We start from the raw sequence: 26,269 nt of genomic DNA, 5'->3' as shown, positions 1-26,269 counted from the left end.
AAGATATGGCAAAGCACTTAACGAGGTTCATTACAGATGCCATCTCCTTAGTATCAAATGTAGGAACTGGATATGGTTTGATTTAACTTGGTGGAACTTATTTTAGCCATGATATCAAATGAGTTGCCAACTGTTTTCATATCCATTTAGGGTTTTATATAACAGCTGACTGATCATAGATGGATAATCCTTCATCTTTAATTTTATTATAGGAAGATGAGATGAGCCAGTGTCCTGTAATTGTAGACTACAAATATTTAGGAATATTTCCAAAACTAAGTTCTATGCCTGCATCTGATGTGACACAAAACAGTTACGTGATGTTAAATCTATTAATAAGGTGTGTTAGTTTTGATTAATGAGATCAAATAGGGTACAAAGACACTTACTATCTATTTACATATAATGATATTATTTGTAGAACCACTAGATTAGTATGAAAGATGACTGTTATTTTTCAATTAACATGACAACTGTCTTATATTGAAGTCATTTGGGTGTGGGGGAAGAGTCTCAGTGTCTCAAATGTACAACTGGAACTTTGGACTGGAACTTTGGAAGACTTTCCAAAACCAACCCCCAAAGGTCCTTGTAATTTTGAAAACAGATTGTTGATGTTCACAACATTTAAGAAGGACAGTGTTCTGAAATAAGAATCTTTAATGATCCAGATTATTTGCAAACAGTATCAATTTAGCAATCACTGCCATGCTTGCACAGTTTTTGGATAAATATCTCCAGTAACAGCCTGCCATTTAAGACCTAATCCAGACCATGCACCACATGCACATTCTCATTTCTCATTAGTTTATTTGGCAGAACCATATTTGCATGTCTTGGTCCGGATTCTACAAGTGCATTTATACTAGTAATCTAATATTTATTTGGAAATCATAGTCACAGATAATAAGAGTTCACCAAGATTCTTTATTTTTGGGTTACTGGTAAATATTTGGATGTTTATGGAAAAAGAGTGGTTTTTTTTCACCATGTGGAAGCATACATTTTTAATTCAAATTAGTACTAATGGTCAGCTCCAAGACAACCATCAAATAAAGTGTAAACAAATTAACACAACATGGAAATATATGCATTTTCAAATTGTACTAATAAGGAATTATTCATTTCACCTCCTTAAATGTCAGGGGCATGAAAAAAGCAACAGGTTGAAAAGAGGTGATGTCCAAACTGAGAGCCTGCTGCTGACCAGGCACTCCCACCCTCTATAAAAGAGTTAGCTCCAGACTTTTGCTTGAACTGATAGGCTCCAACCCAGGTAAGTGTGTACATTGATATTGAAACTGTTCTTTGGGATGAAAGAATTTCCACCAAAAGCACACATAATGACAGTTGTGTTTCCTCACACCTTCCTGTTATTTCATTGGTTATGATGGGAAATTGAAACAAAATTGAATTGAAGGATTAATTAGGGTGAAAGATTTGACGCGAAAGACATTTGGATTGGCTACACTCCCAGATATCAGATGTCTGTAATGATATGAATTCAGGCCAGAAAATAAAAATTAGATATCAGTTATTTTACTTAGATTTCATGATTTTTTTCATAGCATCTTGTGGCTTCACAAGAGATTCTACAACTGATTCTCATCTAGACGCAGAGGTAAAGTCACTACATGTACACACACACACACACAAACACATATTTATCTAAATCTTTTGTTTCCATCTGTTTAGTCACTAAGGTGCCACGATGAGCACAGATGCAGAGATGGAGCAGTATGGCGCTGCCGCCATTTATCTCCGCAAGCCAGAAAAGGAGAGGATCGCGGCACAAACTGCCCCTTTTGACGCAAAGACAGCCTTCTTTGTGATTGATACTGATGAGATGTATGTAAAGGGGAAACTCATTAAGAGAGAAGGTGGCAAAGCCACAGTGGAAACTGATGGTGGAAAGGTAAACCAATTACTTTTTTCATTGAATACATAGCCATATTAGACAGTGTATAGTAGGGTATCATGTTAAGTAATCTAGAAACTAACATTCGAATAATATTTATGAACTTGTTACATTTTTGTTGTATATTTAGACTGTCACTGTGAAAGAGGATGACATCCACGCCAGGAACCCTCCAAAGTTTGACAAAATGGAGGACATGGCCATGATGACCCATCTGAATGAGCCATCTGTGCTGTTTAACCTCAAAGAGCGTTTTGCATCATGGATGATCTACGTATGTCTTTGCTTAAATTTGACTACTAAGAAAAAAACTTTCTTTCATCTGTTTAGAACAGGCAGCCATTTAAGTATTGCTTTTTGCTTTCTATAGACCTACTCTGGGTTGTTCTGCGTCGTGGTGAACCCCTACAAGTGGCTTCCTGTGTATGATGCTCAATGTGTTGCAGCATACAGAGGAAAGAAGAGGATTGAGGCTCCACCACACATCTTCTCCATCTCTGATAATGGCTATCAGTCCATGCTCACTGGTAAGATTCAAGCTGAAATGAGAGGAGTTGAGAAAAATTCAATTCAAATGGATACCTAAAACAATCGTTTTTCTTTTAGATCGTGAGAACCAGTCGATCCTGATTACGTAAGTACAAAATATTCTTTGTAAAAATCTATAGTTGTGAATATTAGGATGAATCTTCCAATCCTTTCTGTTCTACCCAGTGGAGAATCTGGTGCCGGAAAGACTGTGAACACCAAACGTGTCATCCAGTACTTTGCAACAATTGCAGCTATTGGAGCTAAGAAAGAGGCAACACCTGGCAAAATGCAGGTATTGTGGTTTGTTTATTAAAATGTGATCATTAGAGAGAAGCCAATTTGGTTTATTAACTAATGTCAAAACTCTTTTCTTTTCCAGGGTTCTCTTGAGGACCAAATCGTTGCAGCCAACCCTCTGCTGGAGGCCTATGGTAATGCCAAGACTGTGAGAAATGACAACTCCTCACGCTTTGTAAGTGATGAAAGTACCAATATTTCTTTGCTATTGGACTACCAAAAATTACATAAATGGTGTGACTGTTTAGGGTAAATTCATCAGAATCCACTTTGGGACTTCTGGCAAGCTGTCTTCAGCTGATATTGAAACATGTATGTGTCATCTCAATATTCATCTGGCCTATAATGTCATATCATGATTGTAAGTGTAGACAATTACACAATAATATAACATGTATGACATAAATGTTTTTCCTCTCCTTTTAGATCTGCTGGAGAAGTCACGTGTCACCTTCCAGTTGTCTGCTGAGAGGAGCTACCATATCTTCTATCAGCTGATGACCGGACATAAGCCTGAACTGCTGGGTACAGTTTTAGATCCTTTTAAGATCCTTTTAGATATTTTTAGCTCAACAACAAAATAATAGGAAAAGCTAAAATTAAATGATATATATAATTGATATATAATGTAATTGCCTATCTTTCAGAGGCTCTCCTCATCACAACTAACCCCTATGACTACCCAATGATCAGTCAGGGTGAGATCACTGTCAAAAGCATTGATGATGTGGAGGAGTTCATTGCTACAGATGTAAGGAAACACTTTTTTTGGTGTTTTTGTTCCTCCATAAAGAATCTATAAATGTATTTCCTGTGTGACTCAGACTGCTATTGACATCCTGGGCTTCACTGCTGATGAAAAGATAAACATCTACAAGCTGACTGGAGCTGTGATGCATCATGGTACCATGAAGTTCAAGCAGAAGCAGCGTGAGGAGCAGGCTGAACCTGATGGCACTGAGGGTAATGACTACAATAATGCAAATTCTTATACTTAACAATTGTTTTATATAATGGAAGGTGAATATGTATTGGATGTGTTTCCACCCAGTGGCTGATAAAATTGCCTACTTATTGGGCCTGAACTCAGCTGATATGCTATCATATCATTGAAGAGCTAGATGCACGTTAAAGCATTATAGTGGCTGACATATACTCAACGTCCCTATTGTCAGGTCAACAATGCTGTCAGTGCTCTGTGTAAGTCTATCTATGAGAAGATGTTCTTGTGGATGGTCGTCCGTATCAATGAGATGCTGGACACAAAGCAGTCAAGGTCATTCTTCATTGGAGTGTTGGATATCGCTGGATTTGAGATCTTCGATGTGAGTTATCAGTTGTATTTGGACACATGATCTTCAGCCTTTTTTATAGGGCAATTAACAACAGTCCTTCCATAAAATGACAGTTCAACAGCTTGGAGCAGCTTTGCATCAACTTCACCAATGAGAAACTGCAACAGTTTTTCAACCACCACATGTTTGTCCTGGAGCAAGAGGAGTACAAGAAGGAAGGCATTCAATGGGAATTTATTGACTTTGGTATGGATTTGGCTGCCTGCATTGAGCTTATTGAGAAGGTAAAAGATCACTCTGATATTGTGATGTCTGTATATACCAATTCTGTATATAGAAATTCTCATGAAATAAATTCTTCACAGCCAATGGGCATCTTCTCCATCCTGGAAGAGGAGTGCATGTTCCCCAAGGCCTCTGACACAACATTCAAGAACAAGCTGCATGATCAGCATCTTGGCAAGACCAAGGCCTTTGAGAAGCCAAAGCCTGGAAAGGGCAAGGCTGAAGCTCACTTCGCCCTGGTCCATTATGCTGGCACTGTGGACTATAACATCAGTGGCTGGCTGGATAAGAACAAGGACCCCCTGAATGACTCAGTTGTTCAGCTCTACCAAAAATCTTCCAACAAACTCTTGTCCATGCTGTATGCTACACATGGTGCTGATGGTAGGAATGTTCATAATTGTATATGAAATAACTCTTCACATTTGATCATGATAATGAAAGCTAAAGAATGTTTTGATATGCAGATGCTGCTGCTGGTGGTGGAAAGAAGGCAGGAAAAAAGAAGGGTGGTTCCTTCCAGACTGTGTCTGCTCTCTTTAGAGTATGTTTTTTCAGAATTTGTGATTAAATAATGATAACTCCTAGTCTGCCAGAAAATTAATCTTTTTGTGTTGATCCACAGGAGAACTTGGCCAAGCTGATGACAAATTTAAAAAGCACTCATCCTCATTTTGTCCGCTGCTTGATTCCCAATGAGTCCAAGACCCCAGGTAAGAAGCCAGCGCAGCTTTTGTATGTTACTCTATTATTTAAATTATTATGTAAAATTGATTCCGAATAACTCCATGGATTTCTCCCATTAGGTCTGATGGAGAACTTCTTGGTCATCCACCAGCTGAGGTGTAATGGTGTCCTGGAAGGCATCAGAATCTGCAGGAAGGGATTCCCCAGCAGAATTCTCTATGGTGACTTCAAGCAGAGGTGATATCTTAGTAGAATCAGTTGAACATATTATATTATCTGTAATTTGATGACTGAACTGTCGTACCTGCATTCTCTTGTAGATACAAAGTATTGAATGCCAGTGTCATTCCCGAGGGACAGTTTATTGACAACAAGAAAGCTTCAGAGAAGCTTCTGGGCTCCATTGATGTGGATCACACCCAGTACAAGTTTGGACACACTAAGGTGCAGTTTAGAATACAGCAGCAAGAATAGAAAGAGTCGTTTTGTTTCCATGTGTGCTGAAGACTGGTTTCATTTCACTGGATTCACAGGTGTTCTTCAAAGCTGGTCTGCTGGGTACCCTGGAGGAGATGAGAGATGAGAAACTGGCTGAGCTGGTGACAATGACTCAGGCCCTCTGCAGAGGATATCTCATGAGGAAGGAGTTTGTTAAGATGATGGAGAGGAGGTAGGATTAATAGAAACTTTACACGGTCTTAATTCATAACAAACTAGCACATAAGATATTACATAATTGCATTTGTATATTGAAACAGAAGTTATATTTTGGTGTTTATTTTATAGAGAATCGCTCTTCACCATCCAGTACAATGTCCGCTCATTCATGAATGTCAAGAACTGGCCATGGCTGAAACTCTACTTTAAGATCAAGCCTCTTCTGAAGAGCGCTGAGACTGAGAAGGAACTGGCTCAGATGAAAGACAATTATGAGAAAATGCAATCTGACCTGGCTACTGCCCTGGCCAAGAAGAAAGAACTGGAGGAGAAAATGGTTTCCCTTCTGCAGGAAAAGAACGACCTGCAACTGCAAGTCGTAGCAGTAAGTCACAGCACACCACAGCACTGGAAACCCTCAATAAACTGATACCAGCTGTACTCTAAATTATCTCACTTGTTCTATACTAGGAAGTTGATAACCTTTCTGATGCTGAGGAGAGATGTGAGGGACTCATCAAGAGTAAGATCCAGCTGGAGGCCAAACTCAAAGAGACAACTGAGAGACTGGAAGATGAAGAAGAGATCAATGCTGAACTGACAGCCAAGAAGAGGAAGCTGGAGGATGAATGCTCTGAGCTAAAGAAAGACATCGATGACCTGGAGCTCACCTTGGCTAAAGTGGAGAAGGAGAAACATGCTACAGAAAACAAGGTTCCAATTACTTTAAGCAATAAATTATACCGTTTCTAGGAAAAAGGAAACACTAGTTTAAAATAATGAATCACTGTAGGTGAAAAACCTGACAGAGGAGATGGCATCTCAAGATGAGTCTATCGCCAAGTTAACCAAGGAGAAGAAAGCTCTCCAGGAGAGCCACCAGCAAACACTGGATGACCTCCAGGCAGAGGAAGACAAAGTCAACACTCTGACCAAGGCCAAGACAAAGCTGGAACAGCAAGTGGATGATGTAAGAAAATGACTGAATAATGCACCTCTTTTAGAGCATACTGGGTGTTTTCAACATAAAAATATTCAAATAATAAACATTAAATGTCACCTGAAAGCTTGAGGGATCACTGGAGCAAGAGAAGAAGCTCCGCATGGACCTTGAGAGAGCCAAGAGAAAACTGGAGGGAGACCTGAAACTGGCCCAGGAGTCCATAATGGATCTGGAGAATGACAAACAGCAATCTGATGAGAAAATCAAGAAGTAAGGGTTTGTCTTACAATCATAATGGTATTTCTAGCACACTGCTTTTCCTCATTGACAACAATAACCATAAAAATGAAACTGTTCTCCTTCAGGAAGGACTTTGAAATCAGCCAGCTGCTCAGCAAGATTGAGGATGAACAGTCTCTTGGTGCTCAACTTCAGAAAAAGATCAAGGAGCTCCAGGTCAAGTTTTAATGTTTATCAATTAAATGTTAATGTCTGAATTAATGACTATAGCTCCCACTCAAATCCTTTTTGACTGTCATCAAATCTGTAGGCTCGTATTGAGGAGCTGGAGGAGGAGATCGAGGCTGAGAGAGCTGCTCGGGCCAAGGTTGAGAAGCAGAGAGCTGACCTCTCCCGGGAGCTTGAGGAGATCAGTGAGAGGCTTGAAGAAGCTGGTGGAGCAACAGCTGCTCAGATTGAGATGAACAAGAAGCGTGAGGCTGAGTTCCAGAAGCTGCGTCGTGATCTTGAAGAGTCTACCCTGCAGCATGAAGCTACTGCAGCAGCCCTCCGTAAGAAGCAGGCTGACAGCGTTGCAGAGTTGGGAGAGCAGATTGACAACCTGCAGCGTGTCAAACAGAAGCTGGAGAAGGAAAAGAGCGAGTACAAGATGGAGATCGATGACCTGTCCAGCAACATGGAGGCTGTTGCTAAATCAAAGGTAAGTGACTGATCCTATAATTATGTTTGGCATCATTCTGAGAAAATTGTAACATCTGAAGTTGCTGAAAAGTGCCCGACAGAATTTTCCTATGTGTTTATAGGGGAACTTGGAGAAAATGTGCAGAACACTCGAGGATCAGTTGAGTGAACTCAAATCCAAAAATGATGAAAATGTTCGTCAGCTGAATGATATTAATGCACAAAGGGCCAGACTGCAGACAGAGAATGGTGAGTGACCTCTCCAGTACAGTTGTGCTATTTGAACTATATGAACTACCGTAACTGCAAAGTGAACCTTCCATTATCCAGGTGAGTTTGGTCGCCAGCTTGAAGAGAAAGAAGCTCTTGTTTCCCAGTTGACCAGAGGCAAACAAGCTTTTACTCAACAGATTGAGGAACTTAAGAGACACGTTGAGGAGGAAGTCAAGGTATGATTTTCAACAATTAATTAATTTACATTTTTATTTCATGTTTTTTCTGATATTCCCAAACTGCATTGTTCTCCTCAACAGGCCAAGAACGCCCTGGCCCACGGTGTTCAGTCAGCACGCCATGACTGTGATCTGCTCAGAGAGCAGTACGAGGAGGAGCAGGAAGCCAAGGCTGAACTGCAGAGAGCAATGTCCAAGGCCAACAGTGAGGTGGCTCAGTGGAGAACCAAATACGAGACGGATGCTATTCAGCGTACTGAAGAGCTGGAGGAAGCCAAGTAAACCTTCTAATCCTTCAATGTAATTCAGTGTTCCCTACTTTTATTTCAGGTAATCACATTACTGTTCACTACAGGAAGAAACTGGCCCAGCGTCTGCAGGACGCTGAGGAATCCATTGAGGCTGTGAACTCAAAGTGTGCCTCTCTGGAGAAGACCAAGCAGAGACTGCAGGGTGAGGTGGAAGACCTCATGATTGATGTGGAGAGAGCTAATTCTCTGGCTGCCAACCTTGACAAGAAGCAGAGGAACTTTGACAAAGTAAAACAATTTAAACATTGATTGATCAGGATTATATACAAAACCCCAATGTAAAATCATAAAAACCATGGACCAAATCAAGAGTTTGCTGGGCATTCCTTCAGGTCCTGGCAGAATGGAAGCAGAAGTACGAGGAGGGTCAGGCAGAGCTGGAAGGAGCTCAGAAGGAGGCTCGTTCTCTCAGCACTGAACTCTTCAAGATGAAGAACTCTTATGAGGAAGCTCTGGATCATCTGGAAACCATGAAGAGAGAAAACAAGAACCTGCAGCGTATGTGAAGCATCTTTCCAATGTGATGATGATTAATTTAACTAGTAAATATTATAGTATTTGTTTTATTTAAGGCAGACATCAGAAATATTTGCCTTATAGTCATAGTTGTATTATCTTTTGATTTCTTTATAGAGGAGATCTCTGACCTGACTGAACAAATTGGTGAGACTGGAAAGAGTATTCATGAGTTGGAGAAGTCCAAGAAAACTGTTGAGACAGAGAAGTCTGAGATCCAGGCGGCACTGGAGGAAGCTGAGGTGAAATTCTGATTCAAACCAGTTGTCATGAAATGTGTTCAAGACCTACTCTTAAAGATGACTAAACATATTTATTCCTTATATTAGGGAACATTAGAGCATGAAGAGGCCAAGATTCTACGCGTCCAGCTTGAGCTCAATCAGATCAAGGGTGAGGTTGACAGGAAATTGGCAGAGAAGGATGAGGAGATGGAGCAGATCAAGAGGAACAGCCAGAGAGTGATCGACTCCATGCAGAGCACACTTGATGCTGAGGTCAGGAGCAGAAATGATGCCCTGAGAGTCAAGAAGAAGATGGAGGGAGACCTGAATGAAATGGAGATTCAGCTGAGCCATGCCAACAGACAGGCTGCTGAGGCCCAGAAACAGCTGAGAAATGTCCAGGGACAGCTTAAGGTTGGTTTGGTTCAGCTGTTGTTAATGTGATCAAAATATTAACCAAGAAGAAAACTGACCTTTGGTTTTTGTTGTCAGGATGCCCAACTGCACCTCGATGATGCTGTGAGAGGACAAGAAGATATGAAGGAGCAGGTTGCCATGGTAGAACGTAGAAATGGTCTGATGATGGCTGAGATTGAGGAGCTCAGAGCTGCTCTGGAGCAGACAGAGAGGGGACGCAAAGTGGCTGAACAGGAGTTAGTTGATGCCAGCGAGCGTGTTGGTCTGCTTCACTCTCAGGTTGGGTTCCATTAATTCTCTTCTCAAGAAGCTACTATATCAACTATTCTTTATAAAGATCTTGCTAAGACTACTTTTTAAACATTCAGAACACCAGTCTTCTGAACACCAAGAAGAAGCTGGAAGCTGACCTTGTCCAGGTTCAGGGTGAGGTAGATGATTCCGTCCAGGAAGCGAGAAATGCAGAAGAGAAAGCCAAAAAGGCCATCACTGATGTGAGCTCCCATCTATCATTTAGATGGTCCATTTCTCATTTGCTTCCATGCTCTGAGAATATTAATCTTATCATGGACTCTAAATAAAGAAGGGAAATGTTTGTAATTTCAGGCTGCCATGATGGTAGAAGAGCTGAAGAAGGAACAGGACACCAGTGCTCATCTGGAGAGGATGAAGAAGAACCTGGAGGTCACTGTCAAGGACCTGCAGCACCGCCTGGATGAAGCAGAGAGCCTTGCCATGAAAGGTGGCAAGAAGCAGCTCCAGAAACTGGAGTCCAGGGTAGCTATAAACCCTCAACATAATTCACATGTGTGGACATTCCTGGAGAAAGATCTGATGAAGGATATTAATTATCTTTCAGGTACGTGAGCTGGAAGCTGAGGTTGAAGCTGAGCAGAGACGTGGAGCTGATGCTGTTAAAGGTGTCCGCAAATATGAGAGGAGAGTGAAGGAGCTGACATACCAGGTAAAGTAGAAAGAATAATGACAGTCACTGGTCTGTGAGTGCCTTGTTTCTGTCTTCTTTTATTTCTTATATCTTCTTTATATTAATTGAATTCTATAGACTGAGGAGGACAAGAAGAATGTGAGCAGACTTCAGGATCTGGTGGATAAACTGCAGCTCAAAGTGAAAGCTTACAAGAGACAAGCTGAGGAGGCTGTGAGTCAACAACACTTTTGTGACCATCTCCTTAATTTAGAATATATAATAGCATTCTTGACTTCCTCTTCCACCCCCTCACAGGAGGAGCAGGCCAACACTCACATGTCCAGGCTGAGGAAGGTTCAGCATGAGATGGAGGAAGCTCAGGAGCGTGCTGACATTGCTGAGTCTCAGGTCAACAAGCTGAGAGTCAAGAGCCGTGATGTGGGGAAGGTACGTTTTAACACATTTCAGACTATTTTCATGCCAACACAAACCAAACATTTTTCTGTTCTAGTCGACATGCATAGGGTACAAGGCTTGATTATTATCTTTTCTCTTTTTTAAAAGGCAAGTGAGTCTGCTGAGTAAAATGCAAGAAGATACAATTCATTAAACATGATCCACCTTCTATCAGAAATTAATAAAAATATCTCATAAATTTTCTCGAATGGTTGTCATTTGTTTTGTGCCCTAATATGTTTAAACAAGCTAAATTCACCCAGGTTACACTGATAGTTTCAGTTATGTCCAAAAGTTAACGCATGTCCTTTGACTATTTTATTTTAACATCTTTAAAAAAAATCATTAACATCTTATATCTGCTTCTGATCAAGTTGTGACCTGTACATTTGGGGGAAAAATATAGAGAAACAGAGACTGAAAGGGCTTTAAAGTTGATTAAACTAGCATGGAGACATTAGACCTTTAGACTGGAGTTACTGGAGGCTCTACTCGAGTGTATGTGTCTAGAGAAATGACCACTGACCCGCAGATGCCTTTCCTATTTTAATCAGCGTATATCACTTATCCCTCTTGGGAATACTGTGTTTATACCATAAATGTCAAGTTTAAGATCTGCTTACGTTTCAAAGCACATGGCACCACCATGTATGTGGAACAACTCAACAGCTGACCAGTTCAACTCAAAATTCATCATTAAAAAGACTAATTTTAGTTGGTTGATTTTAAATGTTTTAATGTCTACATAGATAATCCAAAAAACCTGATAATAGTCCCCCTTCAGGTAACATTAAAGCTGTAATGAAAAACTATTAGGCAACCCAGTAATACAGACCAGTACTGGCATTGGGATGAGTCACTGTTTAAGCACTTCTAATCTACATAGATGTACTCTATAAAGCTCTGACATCAGTTTATGTGCACTGATACATGAGGCCAGTCCTTGAGATGTCTTTCTAATTTTGGTAAAGCTAGCAGCCCAAGCCTTTGCCGTAATTGAAAATGTGGGCAGTCATTGAATAAAATATCTTGATCCCCTCATAGCATCTTATATATCTCACACAGTATCCATACCCATATTATGTTGAAATAGGCATAAAAAGATTATTGAAATAATTGGATTTAGCTCATATTTGAAATACACTTAGTATTTACTATTTTTTGGTCCAATTAAAAAGCACACAAAAGCTTATACAGAAACACTATGTTACAAAAGTCAAGGCTTATTTGACATTTGCTCATGGATGTTTGGCAATCCTTTTGAAACTGCTGTGTGTGAAAACCTTTCATAGACATAATCCTTTCACACAAGTCACACATACAGAAGAGAAAAAAAACAAAATATGTGCACACATTCACCAATTATGGGGATCGGGTGCCTTGATCAGTGACATACCAGCCCATGACCAGTAACAAAACAGATTTGAATCAGCCACCCTCAAGTTATAAGAATCAACATGAGCACTAGAGCTTGAATTGTAACTGGTCTGAACATCCACCCGGGTACTATTTGCTGAGTCTGGCCCACTGACTGGCTACTGACTGGGTACCAGTCTCTAAGCTGTCTGGAGGCCTGGCAGCACACTGATATTAGTGGACTACTTTCCTTGTGGGTAATGTACAGGAAACAAAATAAGTTCCTAAGAAACACTTGTGGCTTGTCCCCTGGGAGAAATGGAAGCCAGTTAAGTGTAAGGCAGAGAGCAAACTGGCAGAGACACTGCCTTCCTGTTATTTAAATGGGTGCTGGACTTGATGCAGGGTACTTGGATAGTAGGACATTAATATATCAAAGTCAGCATGTAAAAAATTCACATCAACAGTTTTAGGTATTTTAAGCCAGATAGACCTGAAAATAGACCAAAGGATGAGACCAGACATTAATTAATCATGATTCTGCTACATGTATCTATGTGTTTGTGGTTGGAAATATTTGCATTCATTACTTTATTCTGACTTTATTCCTTATATATGGCTCAAAACTAATTTCAATGATGATGTTGCACAAGTCAGAAAGGACCAGAGCTTCCCACATGCTGCCAGACTTTAATCATCCTTTGGTTAAGAACGATTTGAACGAGTCGATCATTTTCCTGTTTTGGTTGTGACTCCTGCTTAATGCTGTGTGCAGCTCAGCACTTCTTTTGAAATTCAATACGTCTGGAGGCAAGTCAACCTAAAATTCTTTGCAATGCTTTCCCTTGGGAACCCACACGTTACTTTTGATATATGCGACCCAAAAGAGATTAAATTTATTACATTAATCTCTTTAAACCTGACAAATCTTGTTGACAACATATCTTAATGTGTCCTATAAATATATCCATCTCATATGCCAAATAAGAACCACTGCTCCCTTGGATGGTGCCCATTTGTATTTATTTTTGACCTTGTGATCCAATGGTAAGATTGCCAATATTGAGTTAAGCTGCTGTAAAATTTAGAGATGATATTTATTCTTGGAGCTAAATCTCAGTTTTAATGAATTCCACTGAATTAACCACTTGTTTAGTGAGTCTTTCAAATATTTCAGTCCAACCCCCCAGATTTATATCTCATGTTAGTATTTTCTATTGGGAAAATATATCTCTGGTGTTAAATGATCTGAGCTGGCAATCCCCCTTAAATTTAATATTTCACTCCAAGAGGATATCTAATACTTGCCCAGCATTTATGGAAAGTTAGTCTGTATCTTTCCTGGGTTGTAACTATATACCAGGCATTTAAATGCTTCAACAAATGTAAAACTCTTAAGATGTGATATCAAAATGAATACAACACACACGCTTGCCAGAACGTATGAAAACTGATCTTGATTTCAATAATTTTAAAACAACAAAACCTGAATCACCCAAGCCAGCATCGATGCTGCACACTAACTGGCCACTTCACAGATAATCCTCATATTCAGTTTTAATAAGCCTATTATAGAATTCATCAATCTGATAATTTTGCCAATTGTAACTGACTGTAGATTTTCAGCAATGATAATATTGCAGCATAAGCATATTCAGTATGCTATGACAATTCTACATATGTATTGCATAGCAACAATGCTGGTATGAACAAATAAAAGTGTTTAGAATTATATTTACGATTATGTTTACACTGTATGGCTGTCTTTTCAAATTTTAAGTGCTCATTTTGTTAAACATCGGGGAACTAGTACTTCTTAGATAATGTTGTACTGTAGTATAATTACTCAAATAAAGCTATAAAAAAAAACATTAACTATAACATACAAATTTGCCACTTCTTTCTATGGACATATCATTAGCACCCAACATGGTGTCTAGCATTCCTGACCAAACTGAGGAGAGCACTCATGCTGAGGTGGCACGACTGGCTGTATATAAAAGCAGCAGCTCTGGACTTCCAGTCTAACTGGTTGGCATCATAGACGGGTGAGTGTATACATCTGTTTCTATAGCATGGTATTTTTACACTGATGAATGTGTTATCTGGTATCTTGGTAATCATCCTCTGTTGTTTTAAATTATCTTACTTTATCTGTAAGCATTTTGTACTAAATTTCCCAATGGAAAGCTGTTGTTTTAAATACTTGTTTTGTTGCATTTTGATGAACAGGTTATCAAGGACTTTCTTTTTGCATCAGTGGAGGTAAATTCTATAAAATAATAGATACCCCTACTACTCAATTAAAGGTTTGAAAACAGACCTGACTGACATTTGAATGTGTAATACTTTCAGCATCCATTGAAGTGCCACCATGAGCACAGACGCCGAGATGGAGCAGTATGGCGCTGCGGCCATTTACCTCCGTAAACCAGAGAAGGAGAGGATTGAGGCCCAGACTGCTCCATTTGATGCAAAAACAGCCTATTTTGTCGTTGATCAGGCGGAGATGTATGTCAAGGGTAAACTGGTCAAAAAAGAGGGTGGCAAAGCCACCGTTGAGACAGATGGAGGGAAGGTAGGTAAAAATGAAAAAGTCAAGTAAAAAAAAAAGTTACAAAAAATCTGACCACCATAGTTCATAATATCTCATTGTTAAACTTCAAAATAAAACATTGTTAACAATTGTCTGTTTAGACTGTCACTGTGAAAGAGGATGACATCCACGCCAGGAACCCTCCAAAGTTTGACAAAATGGAGGACATGGCCATGATGACCCATCTGAATGAGCCATCTGTGCTGTATAACCTCAAAGAGCGTTATGCATCATGGATGATCTACGTATGTCTTTGCTTAAATTTGGATATCAAGCAAAAAACTTTCTTTCATCTGATTAGCACAGGCAGCCATTTAAGTATTGCTTTTTGCTTTCTATAGACCTACTCTGGGTTGTTCTGCGTCGTGGTGAACCCCTACAAGTGGCTTCCTGTGTATGATGCTCAATGTGTTGCAGCATACAGAGGAAAGAAGAGGATTGAGGCTCCACCACACATCTTCTCCATCTCTGATAATGCCTATCAGTTCATGCTCACTGGTAAGTTGAAATGATTTGATTTTTTTTTTTAAAATTCAACCTAACTGAAAACAAACTCTGAAATTTGGAAAGTAATTTTGGTATTTGCATTTCAGATCGTGAGAACCAGTCTGTCCTGATTACGTAAGTATACTGTGTATATAAAGTCAAGTCAAGACAAGTCAAATCAATATCTTCACATGTATCAAGGTATCAAGACAAGATATCAAGACAGAGCAGGACAGGAGGAACATTTAAGTGCACAAACACAATATACAGAAGCATGAACATGTCCTAGTATTGTCTAGTCCTATGTGATAATAAATAAAATAAAGAGCAAATTGCTTAAGGCTTATGTTATTAAAGGTACTAAAGAGAAGATATAAAACAAACATCAGTGTAACATTTGAGGTGTTTCAACAGTGTACATTTTAGGAAGATATCCTATGAGGGAACAGCTCCAGTTCTATGAATTGATAAGGGTTTTTTTGTAGTGCAAGGCAGCCAGTGGCAATAAGTGTCTTAAATTTTAAACTTTATGTAAATTTAGACAGAACTTTGATAGCCTCTCTGTTCTACCCCAGTGGAGAATCTGGTGCCGGAAAAACTGTTAACACCAAACGTGTCATCCAGTACTTTGCAACAATTGCAGCTATTGGAGCTAAGAAAGAGGCAACACCTGGCAAAATGCAGGTATTGTGGTTTGTTTATTAAAATGTGATCATTAGAGAGAAGCCAATTTGGTTTATTAACTAATGTCAAAACTCTTTTCTTTTCCAGGGTTCTCTTGAGGACCAAATCGTTGCAGCCAACCCTCTGCTGGAGGCCTATGGTAATGCCAAGACTGTGAGAAATGACAACTCCTCACGCTTTGTAAGTGATGAAAGTACCAATATTTCTTTGCTATTGGACTACCAAAAATTACATAAATGGTGTGACTGTTTAGGGTAAATTCATCAGAATCCACTTTGGGACTTCTGGCAAGCTGTCTTCAGCTGATATTGAAACATGTATGTGTCATCTCAATATTCATCTGGCCTATAATGTCATATCATGATTGTGAGTGTAGACAATTACACAATAATATAACATGTATGACATAAATGTTTTTCCTCTCCTTTTAGATCTGCTGGAGAAGTCACGTGTCACCTTCCAGTTGTCTGCTGAGAGGAGCTACCATATCTTCTATCAGCTGATGACCGGACATAAGCCTGAACTGCTGGGTACAGTTTTAGATCCTTTTAAGATCCTTTTAGATATTTTTAGCTCAACAACAAAATAATAGGAAAAGCTAAAATTAAATGAGCTATAACAATATAATTGCCTATCTTTCAGAGGCTCTCCTCATCACAACTAACCCCTATGACTACCCAATGATCAGTCAGGGTGAGATCACTGTCAAAAGCATTGATGATGTGGAGGAGTTCATTGCTACAGATGTAAGGAAACACATTTTTTTGGTATTTCTGTTCCTCCATAAAGAATCTATAAATGTATTTCCTGTGTGACTCAGACTGCTATTGAAATCCTGGGCTTCACTGCTGATGAAAAGATAAACATCTACAAGCTGACTGGAGCTGTGATGCATCATGGTAACATGAAGTTCAAGCAGAAGCAGCGTGAGGAGCAGGCTGAACCTGATGGCACTGAGGGTAATGACTACAATAATGCAAATTCTTATACCTAACAATTGTTTTATATAATGGAAGGTGAATATGTATTGGATGTGTTTCCACCCAGTGGCTGATAAAATCGCCTACTTATTGGGCCTGAACTCAGCTGATATGCTGAAATGTTTGTGCTACCCAAGAGTCAAGGTTGGTAATGAGATGGTGACCAAAGGTCAGACCGTCCCACAGGTAAGGAAGAAGAATCATATCATTGAAGAGCTAGATGCACGTTAAAGCATTATAGTGGCTGACATATACTCAACGTCCCTATTGTCAGGTCAACAATGCTGTCAGTGCTCTGTGTAAGTCTATCTATGAGAAGATGTTCTTGTGGATGGTCATCCGTATCAATGAGATGCTGGACACAAAGCAGTCAAGGTCATTCTTCATTGGAGTGTTGGATATCGCTGGATTTGAGATCTTCGATGTGAGTTATCAGTTGTAATTGGAGACATGATCTTCAGCTTTTTTTAGAGGGCAATAAACAACAGTCCTTCCATAAAATGACAGTTCAACAGCTTGGAGCAGCTTTGCATCAACTTCACCAATGAGAAACTGCAACAGTTTTTCAACCACCACATGTTTGTCCTGGAGCAAGAGGAGTACAAGAAGGAAGGCATTGAGTGGGAATTTATTGACTTTGGTATGGATTTGGCTGCCTGCATTGAGCTTATTGAGAAGGTAAAAGATCACTCTGATATTGTGATGTCTGTATATACCATAGAAATATTCATGAAATAAATTCTTCACAGCCAATGGGCATCTTCTCCATCCTGGAAGAGGAGTGCATGTTTCCCAAGGCCTCTGACACAACCTTCAAGAACAAGCTGCATGATCAGCATCTTGGCAAGACCAAGGCCTTTGAGAAGCCAAAGCCTGCAAAGGGCAAGGCTGAAGCTCACTTCTCCCTGGTCCATTATGCTGGCACTGTGGACTATAACATCAGTGGCTGGCTGGATAAGAACAAGGACCCCCTGAATGACTCAGTTGTTCAGCTCTACCAAAAATCTTCCAACAAGCTCTTGTCCATGTTGTATGCTGCACATGCTGGTGCTGATGGTATGAACTTCTATCCTTTCATAATTGAGTATTAAATAAAAACTCTTCACAAGTGATCCTGATAATCAAAGATTAATTGTTTTAATATGCAGATGCTGCTGCTGGTGGTGGAAAGAAGGGAGGAAAAAAGAAGGGTGGTTCCTTCCAGACCGTGTCTGCTCTTTTCAGGGTTAGTTTTATACACCATTAAAAAGTATTGTGGTGACTGCTAGATTAATTTACTGATATAATTGATATTTTGCCTCATAGGAGAACTTGGGCAAGCTGATGACAAACTTGAGAAGCACTCATCCTCATTTTGTACGTTGTCTGATCCCCAATGAAACAAAGACCCCAGGTTGGTGCTTGTATTGTTTTGTTTGACCTCAAATGTATAATGTAAAATTTTTTAATGGTTTGCTATTGAATATTTTCCACACTGTTCAGGTCTGATGGAGAACTTCTTGGTCATCCACCAGCTGAGGTGTAATGGTGTCCTGGAAGGCATCAGAATCTGCAGGAAAGGATTCCCCAGCAGAATTCTCTATGGTGACTTCAAGCAGAGGTGATATCTTAGTAGAATCAGTTGAACATATTATATTATCTGTAATTTGATGACTGAACTGTTGTATCTGTATTCTCTTGTAGATACAAAGTATTGAATGCCAGTGTCATTCCCGAGGGACAGTTTATTGACAACAAGAAAGCTTCAGAGAAGCTTCTGGGCTCCATTGATGTGGATCACACCCAGTACAAGTTTGGACACACTAAGGTGCAGTTTAGAATACAGCAGCAAGAATAGAAAGAGTTGTTTTGTTTCCATGTGTGCTGAAGACTGGTTTCATTTCACTGGATTCACAGGTGTTCTTCAAAGCTGGTCTGCTGGGTACCCTGGAGGAGATGAGAGATGAGAAACTGGCTGAGCTGGTGACAATGACTCAGGCCCTCTGCAGAGGATATGTCATGAGGAAGGAGTTTGTTAAGATGATGGAGAGGAGGTAGAATTAATATAACCTTTACGTGGTCCTCATTCATAACAAAATAGCATATATGATATTACACAATTACATTTGTATATTGAAACAGAAGTTATATTTTGGTGTTTATTTTATAGAGAATCAATCTTCACCATCCAGTACAACGTCCGCTCATTCATGAATGTCAAGAACTGGCCATGGCTGAAACTCTACTTTAAGATCAAGCCTCTTCTGAAGAGCGCTGAGACTGAGAAGGAACTGGCTCAGATGAAAGACAATTATGAGAAAATGCAATCTGACCTGGCTACTGCCCTGGCCAAGAAGAAAGAACTGGAGGAGAAAATGGTTTCCCTTCTGCAGGAAAAGAACGACCTGCAACTGCAAGTCGCAGCAGTAAGTCACAGCACATCACAGCACTGGAAACCCTCAATAAACTGATACCAGCTGTACTCTAAACTATCTCACTTGTTCTATACTAGGAAGTTGATAACCTTTCTGATGCTGAGGAGAGATGTGAGGGACTCATCAAGAGTAAGATCCAGCTGGAGGCCAAACTCAAAGAGACAACTGAGAGACTGGAAGATGAAGAAGAGATCAATGCTGAACTGACAGCCAAGAAGAGGAAGCTGGAGGATGAATGCTCTGAGCTAAAGAAAGACATCGATGACCTGGAGCTCACCTTGGCTAAAGTGGAGAAGGAGAAACATGCTACAGAAAACAAGGTTCCAATTACTTTAAGCAATAAATTATACCATTTCTAGGAAAAAGGAAACACTAGTTTAAAATAATGAATCACTGTAGGTGAAAAACCTGACAGAGGAGATGGCATCTCAAGATGAGTCTATCGCCAAGTTAACCAAGGAGAAGAAAGCTCTCCAGGAGAGCCACCAGCAAACACTGGATGACCTCCAGGCAGAGGAAGACAAAGTCAACACTCTGACCAAGGCCAAGACAAAGCTGGAACAGCAAGTGGATGATGTAAGAAAATGACTGAATAATGCACCTCTTTCAGAGCATACTGGGTGTTTTCAACATTAAAATATATTCAAATAATAAACATTAAATGTCACCTGAAAGCTTGAGGGATCACTGGAGCAAGAGAAGAAGCTCCGCATGGACCTTGAGAGAGCCAAGAGAAAACTGGAGGGAGACCTGAAACTGGCCCAGGAGTCCATAATGGATCTGGAGAATGACAAACAGCAATCTGATGAGAAAATCAAGAAGTAAGGGTTTGTCTTACAATCATAATGGTATTTCTAGCACACTGCTTTAACTCATTGACAACAATAACCATAAAAATGAAACTGTTCTCCTTCAGGAAGGACTTTGAAATCAGCCAGCTGCTCAGCAAGATTGAGGATGAACAGTCTCTTGGTGCTCAGCTTCAGAAGAAGATCAAGGAGCTCCAGGTCAAGTTTTAATGTTTATCAATTAAATGTTAATGTCTGAATTAATGACTATAGCTCCCACTCAAATCCTTTTTGACTGTCATCAAATCTGTAGGCTCGTATTGAGGAGCTGGAGGAGGAGATTGAGGCTGAGAGAGCTGCTCGGGCCAAGGTTGAGAAGCAGAGAGCTGACCTCTCCCGGGAGCTTGAGGAGATCAGTGAGAGGCTTGAAGAAGCTGGTGGAGCAACAGCTGCTCAGATTGAGATGAACAAGAAGCGTGAGGCTGAGTTCCAGAAGCTGCGTCGTGATCTTGAAGAGTCTACCCTGCAGCATGAAGCTACTGCAGCAGCCCTCCGTAAGAAGCAGGCTGACAGCGTTGCAGAGTTGGGAGAGCAGATTGACAACCTGCAGCGTGTCAAACAGAAGCTGGAGAAGGAAAAGAGCGAGTACAAGATGGAGATCGATGACCTGTCCAGCAACATGGAGGCTGTTGCTAAATCAAAGGTAAGTGACTGATCCTATAATTATGTTTGGCATCATTCTGAGAAAATTGTAACATCTGAAGTTGCTGAAAAGTGCCCGACAGAATTTTCCTATGTGTTTATAGGGGAACTTGGAGAAAATGTGCAGAACACTCGAGGATCAGTTGAGTGAACTCAAATCCAAAAACGATGAAAATGTTCGTCAGCTGAATGATATTAATGCACAAAGGGCCAGACTGCAGACAGAGAATGGTGAGTGACCTCTCCAGTACAGTTGTGCTATTTGAACTATATGAACTAACTGCAAAGTGAACCTTCCATTATCCAGGTGAGTTTGGTCGCCAGCTTGAAGAGAAAGAAGCTCTTGTTTCCCAGTTGACCAGAGGCAAACAAGCTTTCACTCAACAGATTGAGGAACTTAAGAGACACGTTGAGGAGGAAGTCAAGGTATGATTTTCAACAATTAATTAATTTACATTTTTATTTCATGTTTTTTCTGATATTCCCGAACTGCATTGTTCTCCTCAACAGGCCAAGAACGCCCTGGCCCACGGTGTTCAGTCAGCACGCCATGACTGTGATCTGCTCAGAGAGCAGTACGAGGAGGAGCAGGAAGCCAAGGCTGAACTGCAGAGAGCAATGTCCAAGGCCAACAGTGAGGTGGCTCAGTGGAGAACCAAATACGAGACGGATGCTATTCAGCGTACTGAAGAGCTGGAGGAAGCCAAGTAAACCTTCTAATCCTTCAATGTAATTCAGTGTTCCCTACTTTTATTTCAGGTAATCACATTACTGTTCACTACAGGAAGAAACTGGCCCAGCGTCTGCAGGACGCTGAGGAATCCATTGAGGCTGTGAACTCAAAGTGTGCCTCTCTGGAGAAGACCAAGCAGAGACTGCAGGGTGAGGTGGAAGACCTCATGATTGATGTGGAGAGAGCTAATTCTCTGGCTGCCAACCTTGACAAGAAGCAGAGGAACTTTGACAAGGTAAAACAATTTAAACATTGATTGATCAGGATTATATACAAAACCCCAATGTAAAATCATAAAAACCATGGACCAAATCAAGAGTTTGCTGGGCATTCCCTCAGGTCCTGGCAGAATGGAAGCAGAAGTATGAGGAGGGTCAGGCAGAGCTGGAAGGAGCTCAGAAGGAGGCTCGTTCTCTCAGCACTGAACTCTTCAAGATGAAGAACTCTTATGAGGAAGCTCTGGATCATCTGGAAACCATGAAGAGAGAAAACAAGAACCTGCAGCGTATGTGAAGCATCTTTCCAATGTGATGATGATTAATTTAACTAGTAAATATTATAGTATTTGTTTTATTTAAGGCAGACATCAGAAATATTTGCCTGATGGTCATAGTTGTATTATCTTTTGATTTCTTTATAGAGGAGATCTCTGACCTGACTGAACAAATTGGTGAGACTGGAAAGAGTATTCATGAGTTGGAGAAGTCCAAGAAAACTGTTGAGACAGAGAAGTCTGAGATCCAGGCGGCACTGGAGGAAGCTGAGGTGAAATTCTGATTCAAACCAGTTGTCATGAAATGTGTTCAAGACCTACTCTTAAAGATGACTAAACATTTTTATTCCTCATATTAGGGAACATTAGAGCATGAAGAGGCCAAGATTCTGCGCGTCCAGCTTGAGCTTAATCAGATCAAGGGTGAGGTTGACAGGAAATTGGCAGAGAAGGATGAGGAGATGGAGCAGATCAAGAGGAACAGCCAGAGAGTGATCGACTCCATGCAGAGCACACTTGATGCTGAGGTCAGGAGCAGAAATGATGCCCTGAGAGTCAAGAAGAAGATGGAGGGAGACCTGAATGAAATGGAGATTCAGCTGAGCCATGCCAACAGACAGGCTGCTGAGGCCCAGAAACAGCTGAGAAATGTCCAGGGACAGCTTAAGGTTGGTTTGGTTCAGCTGTTGTTAATGTGATCAAAATATTAACCAAGAAGAAAACTGACCTTTGGTTTTTGTTGTCAGGATGCCCAACTGCACCTTGATGATGCTGTGAGAGGACAAGAAGATATGAAGGAGCAGGTTGCCATGGTAGAACGTAGAAATGGTCTGATGTTGGCTGAGATTGAGGAGCTCAGAGCTGCTCTGGAGCAGACAGAGAGGGGACGCAAAGTGGCTGAACAGGAGTTAGTTGATGCCAGCGAGCGTGTTGGTCTGCTTCACTCTCAGGTTGGGTTCCATTAATTCTCTTCTCAAGAAGCTACTATATCAACTATTCTTTATAAAGATCTTGCTAAGACTACTTTTTAAACATTCAGAACACCAGTCTTCTGAACACCAAGAAGAAGCTGGAAGCTGACCTTGTCCAGGTTCAGGGTGAGGTAGATGATTCTGTCCAGGAAGCGAGAAATGCAGAAGAGAAAGCCAAAAAGGCCATCACTGATGTGAGCTCCCATCTATCATTTAGATGGTCCATTTCTCATTTGCTTCCATGCTCTGAGAATATTAATCCTATCATAGACTCTAAATAAAGAAGGGAAATGTTTGTAATTTCAGGCTGCCATGATGGCAGAAGAGCTGAAGAAGGAACAGGACACCAGTGCTCATCTGGAGAGGATGAAGAAGAACCTGGAGGTCACTGTCAAGGACCTGCAGCACCGCCTGGATGAAGCAGAGAATCTTGCCATGAAAGGTGGCAAGAAGCAGCTCCAGAAACTGGAGTCCAGGGTAGCTATAAACTCTCAACATAATTTACGTTTACGTATGTTTGGACATTCCTGGAGAAAAATATGATGGAGGATATTAATTATCTTTCAGGTACGTGAGCTGGAAGCTGAGGTTGAAGCTGAGCAGAGACGTGGAGCTGATGCTGTTAAAGGTGTCCGCAAATATGAGAGGAGAGTGAAGGAGCTGACATACCAGGTAAAGTAGAAAGAATAATGACAGTTACTGGTCTGTGAGTGCCTTGTTTCTGTCTTCTTTTATTTCTTATATCTTCTTTATATTAATTGAATTCTATAGACTGAGGAGGACAAGAAGAATGTGAGCAGACTTCAGGATCTGGTGGATAAACTGCAGCTCAAAGTGAAAGCTTACAAGAGACAAGCTGAGGAGGCTGTGAGTCAACAACACTTTTGTGACCATCTCCTTAATTTAGAATATATAATAGCATTCTTGACTTCCTCTTCCACCCCCTCACAGGAGGAGCAGGCCAACACTCACATGTCCAGGCTGAGGAAGGTTCAGCATGAGATGGAGGAAGCTCAGGAGCGTGCTGACATTGCTGAGTCTCAGGTCAACAAGCTGAGAGCCAAGAGCCGTGATGTGGGGAAGGTACTTTGTGCTATCATTCACTGTGTTGTATATCACCATTTGAAATACATTTATTTTCACATTATTGTTTAATGTTAATGTTACGTACCAATTAAAGCATTTTCCTTTATACATTAATGCCAGTATTTCTGTAAATGTTCCAATATTGTACCTGAAAAGCTAATCATCCTTTTTTTTTTCAGGGAAATGATTCTGCTGAGTAGAAAAATAGTCCCCTGATGGATTTGATTGGAAATCATATAATATGAGTTTCTGAGCTTTTTCTTGTCAAATCTTAATAAACTGTTTTTACTGCATTTTGAGTTTGTTTTTCTCCTTTTACGCCACAAAACATTTGCTTAGAGCTCAATATCCCTAATATCAACTCTGGTATTTACAATAATTTTACAATAATAACTATCCGATTTCACTTTTTATTTTTACATTAGGTATATGAGGTTTTCCCTGCCAAAATAATTGTTTTAAGATAAATAACAAGAATAAACATTTCTTTTTCTGCAAAGCTGTCACAACTAATTGATAAAGTATATAAGATATTAATTCAATATCACTTTATAACATGGACATTATTTTGGCACACGGCCCTAGGTTACAGGCATTCAGATCCCTTTTTTCCGCAACATAAGCCTTCCTTCACATGGACTGTCTTGTTCACCGGATGACAAAGGGGCTTTGTTTTATATATAGCCGGCTGCCTGTAAGGTGTTTGTGGAAGGCGACACCACTGGTCTATAAAAAACATTCTCTCCAGTAGCTTGCAAAATGATTGACTTCAATGCACCCTGAGGTTAAATAAGTACACAAATAATTAAATGAAAGTTCTCGCCACAGGGGTCAAACTTTATATGTATATGTTGTTTAATCCTATGAGATGAATGTTGGATTTTAACATGCACATCACTTCATTCCAACAGCAATTTTGATTAAATTAACAATTGCACTAAACAAGTGCACCAGTATAATACCACACATTTTACACTATTTTCTCTACATTTCCAATTTCAATACCAACAATGATGAGATGAAGGGTAAGGAAAAAGAAGAAGAAAGTGATTCAGAGCCCTGAGTGAATTGAAATCATGGTGAGACTTAACAGTGAGTCAGTGACAGTTGTAACTGTTAAGCACTTACTCTCGTGGAATGACAATTGGCTTCAAACCACAATTCAAACTCTCAATGGAGCAACTTGCTGGCTACAGCCACCAGTGATGTGGTAATGCTGAGAGGCCACAGCCACTTTAAATAAATAGGAATCCTAATAGCCTTGTAAATATTCAATTGGCAACAATAGTTAATACCCATTGCCAATGGAGTCTAGCCACAAGTAGTGTTGAGTGGTTCAATTGAAATGGAAGTAGGCAAACTATGATAAAGACTGCACTGGGCAAGAGCTGCAGGTTAACCGGTGTGCTGGGATTGATTCCACAAATAATCATATTTATTTCCCCAAAGATTATCTATCTATCTATCTATCTATCTATCTATCTATCTATCTATCTATCTATCTATCTATCTATCTATCTATCTATCTATCTATCCATCTATCCATCTACAATAGAACAACTTTCTCCTCTGTGCATTTAAAGCCTTTTAGGCTCCTCCTCTGAAGACATATTTGGTCTTATATGTTTCAGTTCAAACGCCTTAACACAGAGTATCGCCCGAAGGCAATGCCTCAAGGACAAACCTTGGAGAATTTTTACTTAAGACAGTCAATCCTTTCTTTTTTTCTGTCTTCTGCTCAACGTGTGTTTGGATGAGTTAATGAATGCAGCATTTACGTCATAATTTTTAAAATCCTTTTTATTAAATCAAGTAAAAAAAAGACAAAACTTGATTGTAATGCACTGTATATAATCAACAAACGTTCTTTAAGATGATATGTTGGCATTTATCTATAGTAACAGAATGTGTATTTATATGTGTTAAAACGGTTCAATATGACCGTTTTAACTTGTATAATTACAGTCTAATCAGCTATTGTCACCAGAGACAGGGAAGTGCACAGCTGTACTCTGTTTACTGTCATGCATTATTGTCAAGGTGACACAGGCCATGGCCTCTCAGTGGCAGAAATCTGCCTCTTACTGTAATAAATGGAAAGAACTGCCTAAATATGTACTGTGCATGTAGGATTGTAATGTA

General features: G+C 40.1%; 1 protein-coding gene and 1 pseudogene across 2 annotated transcripts; both read left to right on the top strand.

Moving 5' to 3' along the window:
• Nucleotides 1-1,696: 1,696 nt before the first annotated feature.
• On the top strand, nucleotides 1,697-10,958 carry LOC101068665 (myosin heavy chain, fast skeletal muscle-like; annotated as a pseudogene). Its single transcript, XR_003888595.1, has 37 exons — nucleotides 1,697-1,915; nucleotides 2,049-2,192; nucleotides 2,289-2,445; nucleotides 2,525-2,552; nucleotides 2,633-2,741; nucleotides 2,829-2,921; nucleotides 2,995-3,058; nucleotides 3,173-3,271; nucleotides 3,394-3,497; nucleotides 3,571-3,709; nucleotides 3,798-4,071; nucleotides 4,155-4,325; nucleotides 4,407-4,710; nucleotides 4,794-4,870; nucleotides 4,952-5,039; nucleotides 5,133-5,250; nucleotides 5,334-5,457; nucleotides 5,547-5,683; nucleotides 5,800-6,055; nucleotides 6,142-6,384; nucleotides 6,464-6,640; nucleotides 6,738-6,883; nucleotides 6,979-7,069; nucleotides 7,164-7,553; nucleotides 7,657-7,783; nucleotides 7,865-7,983; nucleotides 8,068-8,264; nucleotides 8,342-8,525; nucleotides 8,630-8,795; nucleotides 8,931-9,055; nucleotides 9,143-9,451; nucleotides 9,530-9,733; nucleotides 9,823-9,948; nucleotides 10,061-10,231; nucleotides 10,314-10,418; nucleotides 10,518-10,613; nucleotides 10,698-10,958. The product of XR_003888595.1 is annotated as a myosin heavy chain, fast skeletal muscle-like (transcript).
• Nucleotides 10,959-14,568: 3,610 nt separating this feature from the next.
• LOC101079565 (myosin heavy chain, fast skeletal muscle) lies at nucleotides 14,569-24,342 on the top strand. The gene is made up of 39 exons (XM_029836891.1): nucleotides 14,569-14,772; nucleotides 14,892-15,035; nucleotides 15,132-15,288; nucleotides 15,384-15,411; nucleotides 15,852-15,960; nucleotides 16,048-16,140; nucleotides 16,214-16,277; nucleotides 16,392-16,490; nucleotides 16,603-16,706; nucleotides 16,781-16,919; nucleotides 17,008-17,126; nucleotides 17,215-17,364; nucleotides 17,448-17,618; nucleotides 17,690-17,996; nucleotides 18,089-18,165; nucleotides 18,246-18,333; nucleotides 18,423-18,540; nucleotides 18,624-18,747; nucleotides 18,837-18,973; nucleotides 19,090-19,345; nucleotides 19,432-19,674; nucleotides 19,754-19,930; nucleotides 20,030-20,175; nucleotides 20,271-20,361; nucleotides 20,456-20,845; nucleotides 20,949-21,075; nucleotides 21,152-21,270; nucleotides 21,355-21,551; nucleotides 21,629-21,812; nucleotides 21,917-22,082; nucleotides 22,218-22,342; nucleotides 22,430-22,738; nucleotides 22,817-23,020; nucleotides 23,110-23,235; nucleotides 23,348-23,518; nucleotides 23,609-23,713; nucleotides 23,813-23,908; nucleotides 23,993-24,124; nucleotides 24,307-24,342. The coding sequence occupies exons 1-39, from the start codon at nucleotides 14,569-14,571 to the stop codon at nucleotides 24,325-24,327; spliced, it is 5,817 nt and encodes a 1,938-aa protein (XP_029692751.1). The 3' UTR covers nucleotides 24,328-24,342.
• The last annotated feature ends 1,927 nt before the right edge of the window (nucleotides 24,343-26,269 follow it).

Source organism: Takifugu rubripes, chromosome 5 (genome assembly GCF_901000725.2).
Source record: "Takifugu rubripes chromosome 5, fTakRub1.2, whole genome shotgun sequence".
Classification (NCBI taxonomy): domain Eukaryota; kingdom Metazoa; phylum Chordata; class Actinopteri; order Tetraodontiformes; family Tetraodontidae; genus Takifugu; species Takifugu rubripes.
Note: the sequence above shows the minus strand (reverse complement) of the source record. Positions and strands in the feature narration are given on the sequence as shown.

What these genes read in the sequence shown, in the direction of transcription:
- LOC101079565 (XM_029836891.1), top strand. Translation starts at nt 14,569, where the DNA reads ATGAGCACAGACGCCGAGATGGAGCAGTATGGCGCTGCGGCCATTTAC. An exon ending in TATGGTGACTTCAAGCAGAG is followed by an intron (nt 18,541 to 18,623) that starts GTGATATCTTAG and finishes ATTCTCTTGTAG; the next exon opens with ATACAAAGTATTGAATGCCA. An exon ending in TTGGTCTGCTTCACTCTCAG is followed by an intron (nt 23,021 to 23,109) that starts GTTGGGTTCCAT and finishes TTAAACATTCAG; the next exon opens with AACACCAGTCTTCTGAACAC.